This window comes from Macaca mulatta, chromosome 1 (assembly GCF_049350105.2).
Source record: "Macaca mulatta isolate MMU2019108-1 chromosome 1, T2T-MMU8v2.0, whole genome shotgun sequence".
Lineage (NCBI taxonomy): Eukaryota > Metazoa > Chordata > Mammalia > Primates > Cercopithecidae > Macaca > Macaca mulatta.
In genome coordinates this window covers 156,473,131-156,492,491 of record NC_133406.1, presented here as the reverse complement: position 1 = coordinate 156,492,491, position 19,361 = coordinate 156,473,131, and the positions used below count along the sequence as shown (strand labels likewise).

The window sequence follows — 19,361 nt, the reverse complement described above, 5'->3', positions numbered from 1 at the left end:
CAAAACCTCACATCATCTAGTCCAAATCCTTGCTTCACTATTTTTATTTTATTTGAATTGAAACCCAGAAAACAATATAATACATTTCCTTGAGACGTATGCTCACTATGCATCTATCACTTCAAGTCAATGGGATTTCAAATGGAGAGAAAGCAATTTACCACAACATCCACAAGTTTTTGGTCAACATTAAGAGACAAAGGATCAGATTTTTGGAGCCCAATTGCCTGGGTTCAAATCCTGCTTCCACCAGATAATAGCTGTGTAATCTCGGTAAGTCACTTCTTTGTGCCTTAATTTGCTCGTAACTAAAATGATGACAGTAAAACCACATCTCTCATAGGGTTCTTATGAGGAGCAAATGAGTTACTATTCGTATAGAAGTTGTAATGCAGTATACATTAACAGAATTGGTGATAATAGGAAGTTTACTAATAATCTTATCGCTCCATTTTTTGTCAGTAATGAAAATTTTTTTAAAAGCCTGAGAAATTTCAAGTCAACAGGTATTCGTAAAACACCTACTATGCCTGGTGCCTTGGGAACATAGAATAATTTGGGAAGTTACAGTCTATTTTGACTTTGTAATAAGTGGAAAACACAGAGCAAAGTTCAATGGAACCACAAAAATGCTAGAGTGCCATATAATTTACCTAAGTAAAGCTAACAGCAAAATCAAGTATTCTAAGATTTATATTAATAAAAACGCAACTAACAATTGGGAATGTATTTATTTTCAGATCTACACGGAAGTTGCTAAATACAATGCTGTACATCAACAGAAGTTGTGCAGAAATAGTAAAATTTTCCTTTATCTCCACCTGGGAAGTCTGAAAACATAGGGCTTGTGACTGGAGCCTACTATCCCCGAGGACAACGCGGTGGGCTCAGCGAATACCTCAATGTGCGAGGGAATGAAAGGCTCGAACTACGACCGTGACTAGGGACCAGGCTTTTCCTACTGCCGATGCCGGGCAGATGCAGACCCAGAGACCACCCTTGCGCGCGATCTCCAACCCGAAGGTGCGGCTCTTTTTCGGACCTGGCGCTGTGAGGAAAAGGCAGTCTTTGAGTGAGGAGCCGCCGCGTGGCGGGACACAAGGAAAACCACCCGAGCCGCTGAACGGTATCCCGCGACTCCACTCCAGGGCACTGGGAACGCCAGGCTGAGGAGGGACTCTGCCGTCCGCAAAGCTAGCGGTTCCCACTCCACCTCCCACTATCTCAGCGATGGGCATCCGAGCGCTAGACCGGGATACCGCGGCGGAGGAGGCGGTCAGCGGAACCTCAGGCCCCAACCCTGGGCTCGGCCAGCTAAGGGTCCACCGCCCGCCCCCGGGGTCCCGGGCCACGTCACTTCCGGCGCGCGCACCCGCGCGCGAAGACACAGTCGGGCCAGGGCCTAGCCCGGGAGCGCGGCTGCCCGGGGGCGCGCGGGGAGGGCGGGCCGCGCGAAGGGGGAGTGTCTGCCCGCCGCCGCTACTGCTGCCGCCGCCGCCGCCGCCGCCGCCGCCGCCGCCGCCGCAGCAGCCGCAGCTACCGGTGCTGAGGAGTTCGCTGGAACCCTTTCCTCAGACCCGGCCCGGTCTCCCTGCCCGGACTCCGGGCGCCAGCGCTAGGCGCACTCACCGCTTTGACGGGTGCAGAAGCGGGAGTTGCCCCAGACTGTGGAGTGGCGGGCACGGCCCCAGCCCCCCTTCCCCTCCCTGACCCCTTCTTGCCATCGCCCCAGACATGGGCAACGCGGCGACCGCCAAGAAAGGCAGCGAGGTGGAGAGCGGTGAGTTGAAGGCCGGGTCTGGGTATCCGCTGGGCGGGCCGGCGCGGGGCACCGAGGCCCCTCCGGGTCGCAGCTCCTGAGGCCGCGGGCACGGGCCAGGCCTAGTAGCGGCCGCCGGGAGTCGTTCTGGGGGGCCGGGGGACCAGCTGCCTTCCTCCTCCATTCCGACCCCCCAGCTCCGTGTTGAGGGCTGAGTGCGAAGGGCCGGATGTGGGGATCCTGGGAAGAGCGTTCCCTGGGATTCCCTTTTTCACTCTAGCGAGGAGGACTTGCACACATTCTGGAACACTTCCCCAAATATGGTCCGAGGAAAGAAGTCCCCAGTGCCATCCCACCCCTGCTTTCCCCTCTCGCCGACTCTTTGGGAGCTACAGGTAGTGGTGCTGTGGGTAAGGTTGGCTCTTCTCCCTCCATCACTTGGGTCCAACCCAACCTTATCACAAGGCGGGGGCTGCTAGTCTGGCTCTACGCAAGTGAGGCTAATCCTGAGTGAACAACTCTGCCTTAGAGATCCTTCATCTCTTCAGATTAGGAATGGAAAACATAATGAGACCAAACAGCAACTTTATCCATTAGAGAAAAAAGCCAGGCAGGTTTGCCTTTTCTCTAGACATTCTAGGATCTGCTGCAATGCCTGTAAAACTTAAAGGTCATTCGGAGTGGAAGTGCTTCCAGAACACGGTTAATTTCTTCTGAGAGCTGAAGGTGCGGGTACTCCACACTTTACATCAAAAAGTAAAATATCATGAAAATGGAATTTCTGTATGGCTGTGAGGTGTGTGTGTGTGTCTGTGTGTTTGTGTATGCATGTATACACATGCATATATATGTGTGTATATATGTGTCAGTCAGAATGGTCGTGAAATAAAACTTGGGTTTGCCTTTGTAAAGTTTATATATTTTTATAATTCAGAATGGCCGAATAACAGATGATATTTGTTACATCACCAGTAGTGAATGACATGTTAGCACTTAAAGTGGGCCTGATAATTTTAGTTTGTGTAAATATTACTTGTAATGTTTTCATGGTTGTAACATAAGAATTAGGCTAATTTTATAATTTAGCATGAAGGAAATAGCTTTTTTTTCTGTATTAGTAAAGTAGAATTCATTTAGAAGGATTTAGTCATTCATTTGGTTTAACATAAATAGATCAGATTATATGGTTTATGTTTCATCAGTAAGGTTTTGGTATCAATTTTTGGGAGCTCCAGAAAAGTTTGATGAGCTATTATATAAACTATTTAAGAACACACAGTATGTCATACAGAGATCTAAAGAAACCATTGTAGAGGTAGAATGTATGTTATTTTATTTATTTATTTTTGAGATGGAGTTTCGTTCTTGTTGCCCAGGCTGGAGTGCAATAGTGCAATCTTGGCTCACTGCAACCTCCGCTTCCTGGGTTCAAGCGATTCTCCTGCCTCAGCCTCCCGAGTAGCTGGGATTACAGGCGTCCACCACCACACCCGGCTAATTTTTGTATTTTTAGTAGAGATGGAGTTTCACCATGTTGGCCAGGCTGGTCTCGAACTCCTGACCTCAGGTAATCCACCCACCTCGGCCTCCCAAAGTGCTGGGATTACAGGCGTGAGCCAACGTGCCCGGCCTTTGTTATCTTTTTAAAATTGCGGAAATATAGTAACTAACTGTACAGGAAGTATAAAAAATGCAAAAAGCATAAAGAATTATTTGTACCTTATATGTTGTCATTTTTCGTGTTAATTTAAAACTGTATTAACTTAAAACGTGCTAATTGTGTTACAAAAGAGTGTTTGGAGAATGATCCTATTAGTAGTTTTCATTAGCAAGTGCTGACCTGTATAATGTTTATATTTTGGATAATGATAGTAGACTCTCCTGTGACCTGTATATTTTTTATTAAGTTATCAAAACAATTCTCCCTTAGACAGTATTAATTTGCAACTCATAGCTGTGAAATAACCTCAGAATATTTACTGAAAACAGAATGGAAACTTCAAATGTTTATCTGAACATATTTAAATTATTTCCATGAATAAATTCTTTCCTATGTTTTAAGTGTTAATGACAGTCTAGTACTTATTAGTCAGCTTTTTGTGTAACTTTGTTTATGGAAACAAGGTCATTATAATAGTTTAAAAAGCTGTTGTGAAGTGACCAAAAAAAAAAAATAGCATGTTATGTGTCATAGGGAAAATTATTTGAAATGTCATGTGTTGATTAATGTTTGTAATTTCATTTGGAGCAATGTTATCAGGTATATGTTGCCGTTCTGTAGTAAACAAAGAAATTGTATTTTAAACTTAATGAAAGAACTCTTATCATTACATACCTAACTGTTCTGTGTATTTTTTTAAAGAATTATTCTTGAAAATTTGTTTTTCAAAACTTTTAGAAATATATGATGTTACAGATCAGCCTGTACAATCATTCCTTTTCAAAGATCCTGATCTCTGAAGAAGCTGGAGTTGAGATCATACTGTTAGTAATAACCGAGTAAGGAATAGAGTCTGATGCCTGCACTCCATTCAGCATCACTGAATAATCAATTAATACATTTATTTTCAAAATATTCACCAAATGTTTTAGTTTCAATTAGAGACTATAAGTAAAAGCTAAAACATGTTACTGTCTAATGGGTAACTCATATATATAAGAGTTACCTGAAAGGCAAAAATACAAGTGCTAACATTATGGAAAGTGGAATTAGAACTCTGAAAATTGCTGTATGAAAATGTTTGATTTGAAAAGTTGATTAAAAATATCAAGTCAGTTAAGATTTCAGGTTCAGTTAGCACCAAGCTTCAGAAGGGCAGGTGATTCCAGAGCTTAGTTCTAAAAATATTCCAGAAGAATGAAGTTGAAGTTAGGCATAAAGATAATTTAGAAGGGTCTTGGTTAACTTTGACTATCTGGTGCCTGTATTATACTCTACTGAAACTGGTCCCTCTATTAGAATTAACATTTTCTGGGGTAAGACCTAAAGGCTAAGTGAGATTCCATCTTCATCTCCACAGGTTTTGGAGATAACATTAACTTAGGTACCTGTTGTTCTGCTGTAGTGAATTAGGAAATTGTATTGATGTATCTCAAAACTTAATGAAAGAATAACTGGCGCTATTATATACATAATAGTATATGATAGTGTGTGTTTTTAAAATTACTCTCGAAGATATATCCCTTTTAAAATTTGGATGTAGTTATTTAAACATCAGCTAATACAGAGAAACATAAATTTTAGAAATATGATAAAATTCTCAGAGAAGGTTTAAACTCTTGTCAGTTAAGTTTGTTTTACTTATCCAGTCTTTTACCTTTTACACCAGCCCCAGTCACCAACACACCAAAGAAGCACACTACTTCTTTTAACCTGGGAGGGGTTTTTATTTATTTCATTAAAAAAAAATACTATACCTCCAGGTTGTCTATTGGGCTTTGTGTTATACATTCATTGCAAAAATGTTGAGGCCCATGAGTGAAAAGTGTTGGTAGAGATTTGAATGTAGATTCTTTCATGACTGCAAGTCATTAAGTTACCATATGACCTAGTGTTCACATATGATCTTTGAATGTTTTCCAGAGTATCTCTCTGTCCTATGGATTTGAAAGTCAATAGGAATTAATCATAGAAAGCCACCAGTAGACTAGGTTCAACAAAAATTTTTTGAGGACTAATATGTGCCGGGTTATCTAATGCTTTCCATGTATAAACTTTTACTTAATCTTTTTAACTATAAAGTACTTGAGTTATTCCTTCATTTATGGATGAAGAAACAAAGGCTCCGAGAGCCTAAGTGACTTGCTTAAGGTTGCATAGCTAGTAAGTCAAGAAGCAACATTTAAATTGAGGCAACTGTAAGCCCAGAACCTGAAATTCTAACCACTTTGCTGAACAGCCTCTCTATCCAGTAGAATAGCCAATGCTAAGACACACAGAATAGCTTAGACAATTATAGCATGTTTCACTTTTCAAACATGACTTTTATTTGGTATATTAAAATCTTAAGTGAAAAAGATTATTTTTTTCTTGTACCATTCTCTGGATTCAGTTTTATCATCATCTTTTCAGATTCAATATAGTAGAATTTCAAATTAAACCACATAAAACTAATTTTATTTACTTAAAGGCTTCATTACCGCAGTACTTATATTTATTTATTTTCCCATTTGTAAATGTATACTTTTCCCTTCTTGCCGAATAGTCAATCAAAAAATTATTATTTGAACTTGTATTATCATTTTGAAAGTATTGGCAAATTCTCATTTCAGAGTAGCACTGTCCAGTCAAACATTCTGTGATAATGGAAGTGATCTCCACCTATGCTGTCCACCATAGTAGCTACTAGCCACATGTCTATTGAGCACTGGAAATGTGAATAGTACCACTGAGAAACTGAATCTTTAACTTACATGTGGCTAATTAGTGTTTGGTAAATTGGACAGCACAGGTTTAGAACATAGCTGTTTTTGCATTTAATAAAAATGCCAACCCATCTTTCTGTCATCTTGGTTATTTGTGGATCCTTACAAGTGTGTGTAGATTAATGGAATGCTGAATTTATTTTTTCTCATTTAAGAATTAACTTATTTCCTCAGCATTTCCTCAGAATAAGTATTTATAAACTTAGTGAACAAATTATTATAGTTCAATAATTTGTGTGTAATTTATTAACTACAAAGTTAAATTCTTTTTGGGGCTGTATTAGAATTAAAATTTTGTGATTTTTAATACTCAGTGTCAGTGAATATTCTTTTATTGAAAAATTTTTGTAGATTTAAATGTTGATGAGCAATGTAGTGCTTTCTTATATCTTACTTAGGTCTTTGCACCTTTCAATTATCAAAGGAAAATCAGTAGCAGATATTTGTTCCAATTCAGTAGAATGCAGAGGTACCTGGGAAATCTTTCTTGGGTGTAAGATGAAAAAAGTCAAAACAATCAGTTATGCAGTTTTGATGATAAATACATATGATCTCATCCAGTTCCATGATTTTGTGAATCTGTTTGTGCGGATTGTCTACTGTATCAAATTATCTCATGTTCAGGAACCATTTTTCCTATTCTCCTCCTCAGTGTCCTTCACTTAGACTGTAGACAGATTGTTGCTTTTTCATTGCCAGCAGTAGGATAATTAGAGGCATGAAAGCCAGCTTAGAAAAGTAAGCCATGGCTGAGTGACAGAAGCAGCATGTGAGAAGGTGCTAGGTAAGCCAGGATAGCTATTAAGATCCTGTCAGATAATTAGTAGTTGACCATAATTCATTTTGACATTCCATTAAATTAATTTTTAAAAATTAGTACAACTTATGAAGTTATATATCTTGGTGATAAATGTTTGTATACATGGGTGATCAAATTTCCTCAGATTAATAAATCCTAAATTTTTAGTGAAAAACATTGTGTTAAATAGAAAAGTGTGAAATTTATAAAAGGTAAATGTACTTAGGTCAGTATCTCATTATTTTGAGTATTTAATCTTACTTTTAAATGTATTCCTTCAAGAATGTCCTATATAGTTCTTTGTTCATTGCTTCATTCATTCCTTTATTCAGTACACATAATCAAGCTCCTAAAATGTGACAGACTCTACACAAGACTATGGGAATGAAGATTGAATAGGCCGCAGTACCTGCTTAGGGTGCCTATATTCCAAAGGGGGAAAGATAGACATGTCAACAAATACATGAAACCTGTCACAAATCCTTTCATTAAAGTTCAGCTGGGAACCGAGGGAAAGAAAGGTCATTTCCACTGGGATGGGGAGGAAGAGGTTCAAAAAGGACTTCAAAGAGGAGTTGAGCCCTGAGTTGAGCATTGAAAATGATAAATGTTCATCACATGGATTATAGGAGGAAGGGTGTTGTGAGTAGACAGAGCATTGATAAGTGAAGATGCAGAGAAGTAAAGCCATGTAACGTATTCAGGAGAAGGAAGTAAGTTGCCCATTATGATTAAATGATGGAATGTGGGGTCGGTGACAGGAAAAGGGGACATTGTATAATGATAGATGAAACTGAAGAAATGGACAGAGGACCACATAATGGAGAGAGTTTGAATTTTATCTTTCAGACAACAGGGAGCCGTTGTGCACTTGGAAATAAGAGAGAAACATGATACAATTTGGGTTTAAAAGAGGTTACTTTGGTGGTGATGTGAAGATAAATCATTATGGAGCAAGTGGAATAGAGGCAAGATCAGTTATAAGACTCCTATGATAATTTGGGTGAGGGCTATTGAGGGTCTGAACCAAGGTGGTAAAGGTAGGGATGGAGAAAAGGATCTGAAATGGGAGAAATCTGAAAAATTGAGCAGAATGTATTTTACTGATTGCATGTGGGAAATGAGGAAAAGGAGAATTGGGGATGAAACGTTACATTTTTAGCTTCAGTGTCGTGGTAGATGTAACGCCGGTAATAGAGTCAGGAAATGAATACAGAGGGCAGGAGTACGTTGGGGGTTGGGGTTGGGACATACTGAATTTGGGATACCCATGTCATTTCTGATAAATGATAGCTGATTGGTTATTCTATGTGTGAATTGTCTTTTATCTCCCAGCCATGGGGGAAAATGACCTTGGATGGTCAAGGGACCTTTTCCACATTTTATCCTCATTTTACTCTTTTCAAAGACAACTGTTTAGAAACTATAGAAACTATAACATCTGGCATAACTTACATAAATTAAGAATTTTATATACTAAAAGTTTAACCTTTTTGTTTTAAAAAGAGGAAAGCCAAAGTACTGATGAGAACAGTGTAACTTTTAAAGAAACAAAGTAATTTAAAATCATAAAATATTACTTTTATAATTTAAGTGTGCGTCCTCTAAGCTATTCAGTTTTGTAGTTATACAGGGTAGTGGAAAGAACATGTAAAATATAGCACCAACATCTATTATGTACTAAGTAAATGTCGGTTTTATTCCCCTAGAGTCCTTTAACATAGATGTTTAAAAGTTCAGATGTAATTGAATAGTAAAATCATAAACTTGAGAGTAAGAAAAATCTAATTTTTTTTCCTAATACATTCTAATATCTCACTTTGGACATATGTTTTAATATCTCCAAGTTATGGTATAAAATTGAGAGGGATGGCCTAATGACACTGTGATCTCTTCTTCCAGCTTTATAATCCAATGCTTCTATTATATTTATTTAAAGGAAAAAATATACACTTAGGAAGCAACAAAATTAGGCAATAAATCATAAAAAGTGCTCACAAAATGTGTAGGCAGAGAAGTGGCAAATGATCCTCAATTGAGCAAATAAATATATGGTAATGTATTTGCGAAAACTTTTGATTTACATTTAAGGAATGATAGTAATGGACAGGAGTGCCCTTGACAGGCAGGGAGGGCTGGGCTGTGTATCCCTCTGCTCGCACTGCAGGGAAATGTCTCAGTGACTTTTCCTGAGGAGGTTCCTGGTCTCAGTCGTCTCCAGGAAGCCCTCTCAGGATCGGTGGCCACCTCTCACTTATGGAGTCCTGCAGACCCCACAATGCAGTCCTGGTGGCCTGGCTGTAACACCCAACTCAGATCGGATAATATACACCACCAGGATCTCCTCGATGACCGTTAATATCCAGGATGGACGTGACTTTCAAGACCAGCTGGTCAACAGTGAGACGCCCATGGTTGTGGATTTCCACACACAGTGGTGTGGACACTGCAAGATACTGGGGCCAAGGTTAGAGAAGATGGTGGCCAAGCAGCATAGGAAAGTACTTATGGCCAAGGTGGATATTGATGACCACACAGACCTCACCACTGAGTATGAGGTGTTGGTGGTGCCCACTGTGCTGGCCATGAAGAATGGGGATGTGGTGGACAAGTTTGTGGGCATCAAAGATGAGGATCAGCTGGAGGCCTGCCTGAAGAAGCTGATGGGCTGACAAGCAAGGACGAGTCCTGGTTCCCTTGTCCCGTGTAACACCAATAGAACTCTTCCTGCCACCTCTCTCCTGTCTGGCCTCTGGGGTCCATGCTTAGAGCCCAGGCTCCAGCAGTGAGTGCTTCCGAGCTGGTGGACTGCCCAAGATGGTGGCAGACAGCATCAGAGGATGGTGCTGCTGCTGATCCAGGGACTGCCTTCTTCCCTCCCACATGCCTTTCGTCCTGTCCCACTAGGGCCTATGGCAGTTCTCTCAGGATGCATAGAGAGAGCCCAGGCCAGCCCACAGCACTCCTGTTCAGGCAGCCACACCTTGGTCCTCATCTCTGGTCCCTTCCGATCTGAAGCCTCGTGCCTGGCTCATCTGCCACCTGCATTTCTCTTTCCTGCTGCTGTTTTGTAAAAAGAAAAAGAAAAAAGAAGCCCAAACTAGTGAGAATAATACATAATTCTCTCATTTTTTTGTAGGTCTGTAATAAAGAACTTAGTCATCCCTTCCACCTCCTACTGTGAAGAGCAGACCCTGGGTCCCACACTGAAATCCTGTGTAGTCGCCCATCCCCATTCCCCAGGGAACCCCCTCCCAGCTAGCCTCCCAGGCAGGGGGCCAGAAAATGAGCGATGGACTGGGGAACCCTGTAGAGCCTTGATTCTGGAAGGCTCGAGGCACCTCCTTCGCTCCTTAGCTGGCCTGTTGGTCCTCTGAGCAGGGGGCTTAACTGTGAACAAATCAGACCAATAAAGCAAGGGTCTGCACCTAAAAAGACAAATTTATGAATCACTGTACTATCTTTGAAGATATTTTCATGTCCTACTACAAGTAAAGGAACCATCAAAATGTTCACCATCAGGGCAGAGTCTTGGAAATAAAACATGAAACATTCTACTCTTATGTGAAATCACTAGCGTACTATGTATAGATGTGGTGTTCTGTGTATAGCAGAACCAGAGAAACTTTAGATCAGGGGCAGCTAACAGGAGTAAGAGCATGGAAAGTCTATTGCGTGTGAATAAACTATATATATGTATATATTTCATTTAATCTAGAAAAATTAAGGTTACATGATTAAAGTGTGTAAAATCAAGTAGCATAGACAGAAAATCTGGGATTGCTCACCTAAACTTGAAACCCTAGAACCCGTGGACTATTCTTCCAAACTTATAAAAGCTAGTTGTAGAACAAGTAAAATGAATTGTCGTAAAACCTTGATATAAACTGGGCTTAGACAATAAATGTATTTAACTGATTAGTCATTTATGTTTAAAGGTGAAACATATGTGTTTACAAATTTAGGTAGTATTTTTAGCAATTTCAAAAGCAAGAAAATTTTAATGCTTTTTTACTCTTTAAAACATTTTTAAATTTTTATTTATTTTGAAACAGAGTTTTACTGTGTTGCCCAGGCTGGACTCAAACTCCTGGGCTCAGGCAGTCCTCCTGCGTAGCTGGGACTGCAGGTGTGTACCACCGAGGCTTGTTTTTTTACTCTCTATAGGTTTTATAATCTCTCCAGCCCCCGGCACTTTCCAAAAGAATCATCAGTATTTATAACATAAGTCTCTTTCTTGCTAATACTAAGGTTTACTACTATTATGCAGATAAATTTTTCCCGCTGATATGGTGGTATAACTTAAAATGCTTTTAGTGGATTTCTTTATTTTAATCTGCTATAATTAATGTATTCATTTAGTTTATTTTTATTCCCTAACCAGTGAAATAGGGAGTAAAGAGTTGTCTTCATGTAGCTCATAGTCTAGTAAAAGATTTAGACAAGTAAAAGCACAATTATGAGAATGTTGTAGGAAGTGGATTATAGGACGTGTTTTTTGTAATGTGAATTAGATTCAGTAATGCTATGTATCTATGCAGAAAATTTTCCGAATCAAATTTGATATTCTTATAAGAGAGAAATGCACCAGTTAAATTGATACACTAGCATAATTGAAATTAGTTCTGCCTTAGAAAATCCAATGTAGATGCCATATTTTTTTATCTGGCCTGATGTAACAAGGTATAAAGTCCCAGGCTCTCTGACCACAGTTTAATGTTATATTCACTGTTGTCTTCTATTCATAGGTTAATTTTTCAGGGACATCTTAAACTTGTTTTGTTGTAAGACAGCTGTGCAATCCAAACCATTAGGTCTGTGACAAGCCTGCTTTCTCAATCTGGACTTGTCCTTAGAAAATTAAAGAGACTGTACTTGTGATCTTATTAGTTTAGAGTCCTGTTTAGTAAAATGAATATTCCATTTCTATACTGTATTCTTCTTAAGTAGATGACCATATAGCATCAGCAGGCCATTGTTGTATGTGAGCCACAAACTTCAGAGAGCATGTTGGTATAGGTATTAATTACTTCTTTTACAGGGGCTAGCTGTACTGGTAACTTAGCTCTTTCAATCTTAGCTCAACTCCCTCTGAGTGGGAGCCATGACAGGTTAAACTGTGGAAGAATATGAGCCTCACTTTAGGCTGTAGTCTTGAGGTCATGAATAAGCCATAGTTCAATTCATAGAATGGCAGGCAAAACATTCCCTTGTTTGTCTTTCATTCATTCTTAATCAGTACTTACTGAGCACCTACTTCAAACCAGGCATTATACTAGTCTGTAGATGCAAATAAAAATAAGACTTGGTTCCTGTCCTTAAACTGGTAGGCAGATACAGATATTTATAGTAAGGCATACAGTGATACATAGGTACCTGAGATTAATACTAGTGTGAAAATGCAGCATAGGAATTTATATAGGAGTGGTATACAATTTCTGAGATCATCTTGGGAAATAGACTGAAACTAACTGAAATGGGAACTTGCTTTGAGTCCATTTTGGAGATATTTACATCTGTAATTGTAGCACTTGTACTACATTGCTTTTTCAACTCCTATCCCCACTACAGTGTGATCTGGCAAAGCAGTGTCTATGTCGTTTAGTTTTTTAATCTCTGGAATGTGGTACAGTTCTTGGCTCATGTCATAGTGGGAGCTAAAATCATGGATAGTTAAGTGGATCAAAAATTCAAACCTCTTGTAGAAGCGTACATCCTCCTCCCTTTCCTTCATTGGCAGGAACTGTGTCAGTAATGTATTGACTGTTTGGGGATAATAGTTAATTAATGTGATAAGAGGGTACCTCTTTCCCTGCCTTTTTTTATTATGTAGTAGCTTCTTTGACATTTATATATCAAAATTATATCACAGTTGGTATGGGGAGATTGGTCTCAGGCAGGTAGGAAGAAGACACTGGACTAGGGAAAACTAGAGTATTATGCTCCCAACCTTTTGAAAAATTTGTTATTCAAGGCATATATCATTCAACTGTGCCAATGTGTTTCTCATCCTTGTTGCTGTCATTTACCAGTCTCTTGCTTACTTCTTATTCATCAAATACTTTGGCATCTGGCTCACAATGTTCCTCTACACTCTCAGCTCTGCATTCATTCTGGATGGTTTTGAATTCTATGTTAACGACTCATTTAACATCACTGCACCTCTGTTCTTTGACCATGTTATCTCCTGTTCCCTTTTTGTTCATTTCAGATGTCTAGTTTCGCCAAGGACCATGTCATATTCATTAACTGCTCAAGAATCACCAATGTAGGTGTGTGATTCTTTGATCACAATTTCCTCTCCTTTTTGCTTGCTTTTTAAATATTCCCATTATGATCATTCTTCATCAGAACTTCTCATCCATTTATCCATCAGTCCTCTCATTTTCATTTTTTCTTCTTAACCATTTTAGATTACTTGGTCCCAAAATTCCTTTGCACATCTGCCTCTTTATCAAATCTCTCTAACAAAAAAGTAACTCATGATAAACTCAGCTATGTGCTTTCTCAGTGCTTTCAGCCAAGAGCCAAGCACTGCTAGAGAAAGCCACACAGAAGAACACTAGAAATTTACTATCATCAACCTCAAATGGGCTGTCAACATGACTTGACAGTTTTATCACATTTCTCTTATCAACTCTGTCTCTCATTCTTCACAAGTTCTATTTCATTTCTCTCTTTATACCTCTGACTTCTCCATTATCTGTTTCTAAGTCATGATATTACATCATATTTTACCAGGAAAAGAAAAGCTATCAGACAGGAACCCCTTTAACTTCTTCCTATTATTCACACCTACTGTATTTTAACTTGACCGTCTTGTTCTATTATAATAGAGGAGTTGTCTGTTATATTTATCTATTGTTACATCACACAGGACTCCTAAATTTAGCAACTTAAAGAGTGACAACATTTATTTTACTTCTGAAAGTAAGTAATTTGGGCGGAGCTCAGCTATGCGCTCTATATGACATCAGCTATCTTAGCTCAAAAGCTGGGGACTAGAAACACATAAAGCCTTGCTCATTTACATATTTCCCTGTTGATGCTGGCCGTACAGGTAATTTGTACCTTACTTAGGACTGTCAGCTGGAGCACCTACACATGACCTCTACATGTGGCTTGGGCCTTCATATCATGTGGCTAAGTTCCAAGAAGGAGGGAGAGAGCCAGGTATAAGCTGTATCACCTTTTATGACCTAGCCTCCAAAGTCAAGCAGTGTCACTTCAGCTGTATTCTGTTCATTAAGTGAGTCACTTTAATGAGTCTGTATCAAGGGAAGTTGAATTAGATTCCGCCCTTTGATGGAAGGAGTTAGAAAAATGTTGGTACATGTTGTAGATATCACATTGTACATCTTTCTCTGCAAGGCCAATCCTTCCACTATTACTTTGGATCCCAATCCATCCTGCTTTCCCAGGAGTCTTTGTATTCTTATCTTTTACATGTATAATAATATGTCTTCTCATTTATTTAAAAAATGTGTACCCCTTTTCCCTTCACTTTCAGTTTTCTCTTTGACCCTACTTTCTCTTTCCCTTTCTCATCGCTCACCTACTAAAGTGAACTGGCCTGTGATTTACAGTATGTGTGGTCAAATCAGTTGACTTTGGTGCCCAGGCAGGTAATTTTAATGTGTCTTGGGTAAAACCTGAGACGAGAAGAAAGAAAAAGGAGAAAATGTTCTTTTTCTGTTCTTACTATGTTATAGTTACTTACAGTCAAGATACAGAGAACTTAAATTTAATGTAGTTCAGCTTTTAGAATACAACATGTTTGAATGTTGTGGTCTGCATATTAATATTTAAGTATTAACATGAAGTTATATGAAGTATGTAACAACATAAAAAATGTCAAACTGGGTTACATGCACAACCCGTTTTAATATATAAGAACCTATTCTTTAAATACCTTTAGAATCTTTGACCCAACAATTTCTTGGTTCTTTATAATTAGATTTAACTTTCTTGTTTTTTGGTTTTTGTTGTTGTTATTGTTTTGAGACAGGGTCTCGCTCGGTTGCCCAGGCTGGAGTGCAGTGGTGCGATCATGACTCCCTGCAACTTCTGCCTCCTGGACTCAGGCGATCCTCCCCACTTAGCCTCCTGAGTAGCTGGGACTACAGGTGTGTGCCGCCCTGCCTGGCTAATTTTCGTATTTTTGGTAGAGACGGGTTTTTGCCATGTTGCCCGGGCTGGTCTTGAACTCCTGGGTTCAAGCAATCCACCCACCTCAGCCTTCCAAAGTTCTGGGATTACAGGTATAAGCCACCATAACCTTCTTGTTCTGTTACTCACACAAGTTTAGCATGAGAAATAAACATGTTAGTGACTTATCTTTAATCTTTATTGTACTCAAAGGCATCAGTGACCCAAAAATCTTCAAATGTTTTTTCCCAGTGATTTCTGTGACAATAACAGTGAGAGCCATAGTGGAGGTAGAGTTGGCAGAAGGAAACTTTTTTGGTTTTGGTTATGATTGTTTTTTGTTGTAATTTACTTTATAATATTCTGTATAGTAGAATTGAGAAACTATGTTACAGTAGTACTATTTGCAAGAAAAAATTTAATTGAAGTATACCATACATTTCAAAAGTATTCAAATCCTAATTTATAGGCCAATGAATTTGATAAAGTGAACACTCATGTGAATTTTCACCCATACCAAGAAATAGAATATTATTGAAACCCCAGAAGCTTCCCTCCTCCCTGTACCCAATCATTACTAGATTTAAAATGTGGAATACTACATCATGTTTTCCTTTGTGACTGCCTTCTTTCACTTACGTATTTGTGACACTTATCCATGTTTTTGTCATAGCAGTGATTTATTAATTTTCACAATATATATCATTGTATAAGTATAGCAAAACATATTTTTTCTATGGTTGATGTAAATTTGGGTTGTTTCCAGTTTGGAGCTCTTATGAATAATGCTTTGAACACACTTGTACATGACTTTTGGTAAATATATGTATGTTTTGGTGAATATGTATTTGATGAATATGTGTTATGGATACACTCATATACATACATGCATATATACATGCATGTGTGTCTTTGTGTGTGCGTGAGAGAGAATGCTGTTGAATTAATTGTTGGATTTCTGGGTCACAGATCATGTGGTTCTGGTAAATACCACCAAATAAATTTTCAGATTGGTTGAACCTGTTTCTCACCAGCAGCGCTTAGGGTTTTAGTCACTCCACATCCTTCCCAAACTTGATGTTTTTCATATTTCTAATTATACCTATTCTGGTAAACATTTCCTGGTAATAATTTGTACATCCCTTATGACTGATAGTGTTGATTACTTTTTCATGTTGGTATTGGTCATTTGGATATCCTCTTTTTATAAAACATTTTTTTTTCAGGTATTTCCCCATCCCTTTTTTGCAGCATTCTGTTGTCTTTTTCAAAAAAATTGATTTGTAGAGTTATTTAACATGGGTACAGGTTTTCCCCCCCAGACATATGTACTTCACATATCTTCTTCTGTTTCATAGCTTGCCTTTTCACTTTCTTAACAATGTCTCCTTCATACTGTTTAATAATTTTCAAACTTACAAATAATTTACAAATCATTTCCTGTATGATTTGTGTTTTGTTTGGCCTTCTTTGGTCTTTAAGAAGTTCTCACTACCCTAGGGTCATAGATATTTTCCTATGTTTGGTTTAGAAGCTTTCTTTTACCTTTCATATTTAGAAATACAGTCTATCTTGAATCAAGTGTATGCATCTCTCTCTCTGTTTCTCTCTGTTTCTCCCTGTCTCTCTGTCCTCTCTCTCTCTATGTGTGCGCTTGTGTGTGTGTGTGGTGAGGTAGGAGTCATTTTTTAATATCAGTATTTATTTGACACATCACCATTTTAAAGGAAAAAGAAATCGTCCCTTCCCCAAAGCACTGTAATGACATCTTTGTTATCAAAGGCTGAATATATTTGATTTACTTCTTTTCTGTTCCATTGGTTTTGTCTATTTTAGTGTCAGTACAAAACTGCATGAATTCATATAACTTTATAATAGAAGTTATCATAATCAGTAGTATAAATGCTAAAACTTCATCCTTCACAATAATTTTGAATATTCTTTCTTTTTAATTTTCCTTTAAAAATTTTAAATCAGCTTGTCAGTTTTCACATACATAATTATATACATGAATCTTTTAGGAATCTTAATTGCGATTGCATTGAATATATAGTAGTTTGAGAAGAATTTTCATCTTTATGATATTGAATTTTTAAGTCCATGAAAAGTATTTCTCCATTTATTTAGATCTACTTTAACTTCTTTTAGTATCTTTGTAATATTCTGTATCTTCTTTCAGTAGTGCTTTGTAATATGCTGTTTAAATTTTAAATGTAATTTAAAAATTACATTTATTCTTAGTTTTACATGCTTTTTAATGTTACTATAAAGGGTATCAGTGTCAAAGTTTTATCTTCTAATTTTTCATTATGAGTATATAAGCATAGGGTTAACAATTCTATGCTGACCTATCTAATGATCTTGCTAATTTTATTAACTGTAAGTTATTTATAGATACATTTAGATTTTATATATACACAAATCACGTTTTTGCTTAATTTTGACAGTGTAAACTTTTTCCTTTTAGTCCTTATACTTTTTTTCTTGCCTTATTGCACTGATTAGGACTTGCAATACAATAGTACATAGAAATCATGATAACAGCCACCCTTGTCATATTCCTGGTGTCACTGAAAAGCTTTTAATATTTTGGAACCAGGCAGAAAAATTTTAAGATAACCTGTTATCTTAAGTTTAAGGACGGTTTCTTCTATTGCTGGTTTGCTAATTATTTTTCCTTTGAGAATGGGTATTTAATTTTATGAGATGTTATTTCTGCATCTATGAGTTTTGAATGTTAAATTAATATTGCATACCTGGAATAAACCCAGTCTGGTTGCAATATATTATCCAATTCATATCCTTTTTTAATGTAATAGTGAATTTGGTTTGCTAAAATGTCTCCGAATGTTTTCTTTTATCATTATTCCATTGCTTTTTCTTTGACTAATGGTTACATTGATTAGTTTTCAAATATTTGGGGATTTTTGGGCTTAGTTTCACTGTGTTCAGAGAACATGTTTGGAATGATTTCAGTTCTTTGAAGTTTGTTGATACTTGCTTTATGGGTCACCATATAGCCATATACAGTAGTCATTTGTAAATGTTCCAATGACTTTTGAAGAGACTGTCTATTCTGCTTTTGTTGCCTACATATACTCTCTCTCTCTCTCACACACACACACACACACACACACACACACACACACACACACACAAAGACAAGTTTAATTCACACTGAATTCAAGGTATTCTGTTTCATGTTATATTTCTTTAGAGAGGACTTATTTTACTTCTGATGTGATTCAGTATTATTTTTACTAATTACAGTCATGTGGTACATAACAACATTCAGTCAAAAACATACTAAATATACAATCATGGTTCTAAAAATTATACTACTTTATTTTAATGTACTTTTTATATGTTTAGATATACAAATACTATTGTATTACAACTGCCTACAGAATTCAGTACAGTAACATGCTGTATAGGGTTGTAGCCTAGGAGCAATAGGCTATCCATATAGCTTAGATATGTAGTAAGCTATACCATCTAGGTTTGTGTAAGTACACTCTTTGATGTTCGTACAATGATGAGATTGCCTAATGACACATTTCTCAGAATGTATCCCTAGCATTAAGTGACACATGACTGTTTTTAACACTCCATCATGCATTGTTATTATTGTTCCGGGCCCTCAATATTTATATTTATCCCATCTTTTTTTTTTTTTTTTGCACTTATTCCTTCATGCATTCTCTGGTCTAAGTTACTTGTGCCATAAGTAAGTCTTATGTAAAGGTGTCCTAGTGATGAATTATGTCAGTTTTTATTTATCTGGATTTGTGTATTTTTTACCTTTTTTTAAGGATATGTTTTATAAGTATAGATAATTTTAAGTTGAGAATTACCTTCTTTGAACACTTTGAAGATGTTTCATCATGTTTTGTTTTCCATTGTTTTGTTGAGAAATCAGCTGTTAGTCTCAGTGTTGCTTTTCAAAGGTAGTATATCTTTTTTTTTCTTTGGTTGCTTTGAGATTTTCCTTTTGCCTTTGGTTTTCAGCAGTTTCACAATATGCCTAGGTGATTTTATTTTCCCTACTTTGTGTTTGCAACTTTTTAGAATCATGGCTCAAAATGTTTCATTTATTTAAGACCGTTTCCAATAAGCATATCTTAATATATTGCCTCTATCACATCTTTTCTTTCCTCTTGTTCTGGGATACCAATTACATGTATATGTAAAATTTCTGATATATAATTTCAATTATTATATTTTTAATCT

The 19,361-nt window shown here is 37.6% G+C and overlaps 1 protein-coding gene, 1 long non-coding RNA gene and 1 pseudogene across 3 annotated transcripts in view; all 3 read left to right on the top strand.

Moving 5' to 3' along the window:
• LOC144338454 (uncharacterized) overlaps positions 1 to 19,361 on the top strand; it is a 445,122-nt gene that overhangs the window by 273,279 nt on the left and 152,482 nt on the right. The window lies entirely within an intron of this gene.
• Positions 1,509 to 19,361, top strand: part of PRKACB (protein kinase cAMP-activated catalytic subunit beta) — a 165,517-nt gene continuing 147,664 nt past the window's right edge. Inside the window, 1 exon segment of the mRNA NM_001260959.2 lies at positions 1,509 to 1,780. Within this exon segment, the coding sequence (NP_001247888.1) occupies positions 1,735 to 1,780 (46 nt within the window). The 5' untranslated portion in view covers positions 1,509 to 1,734.
• LOC144338451 (thioredoxin, mitochondrial pseudogene) lies at positions 9,092 to 14,910 on the top strand (annotated as a pseudogene). The gene has a single exon (XR_013412628.1). The product of XR_013412628.1 is annotated as a thioredoxin, mitochondrial pseudogene (transcript).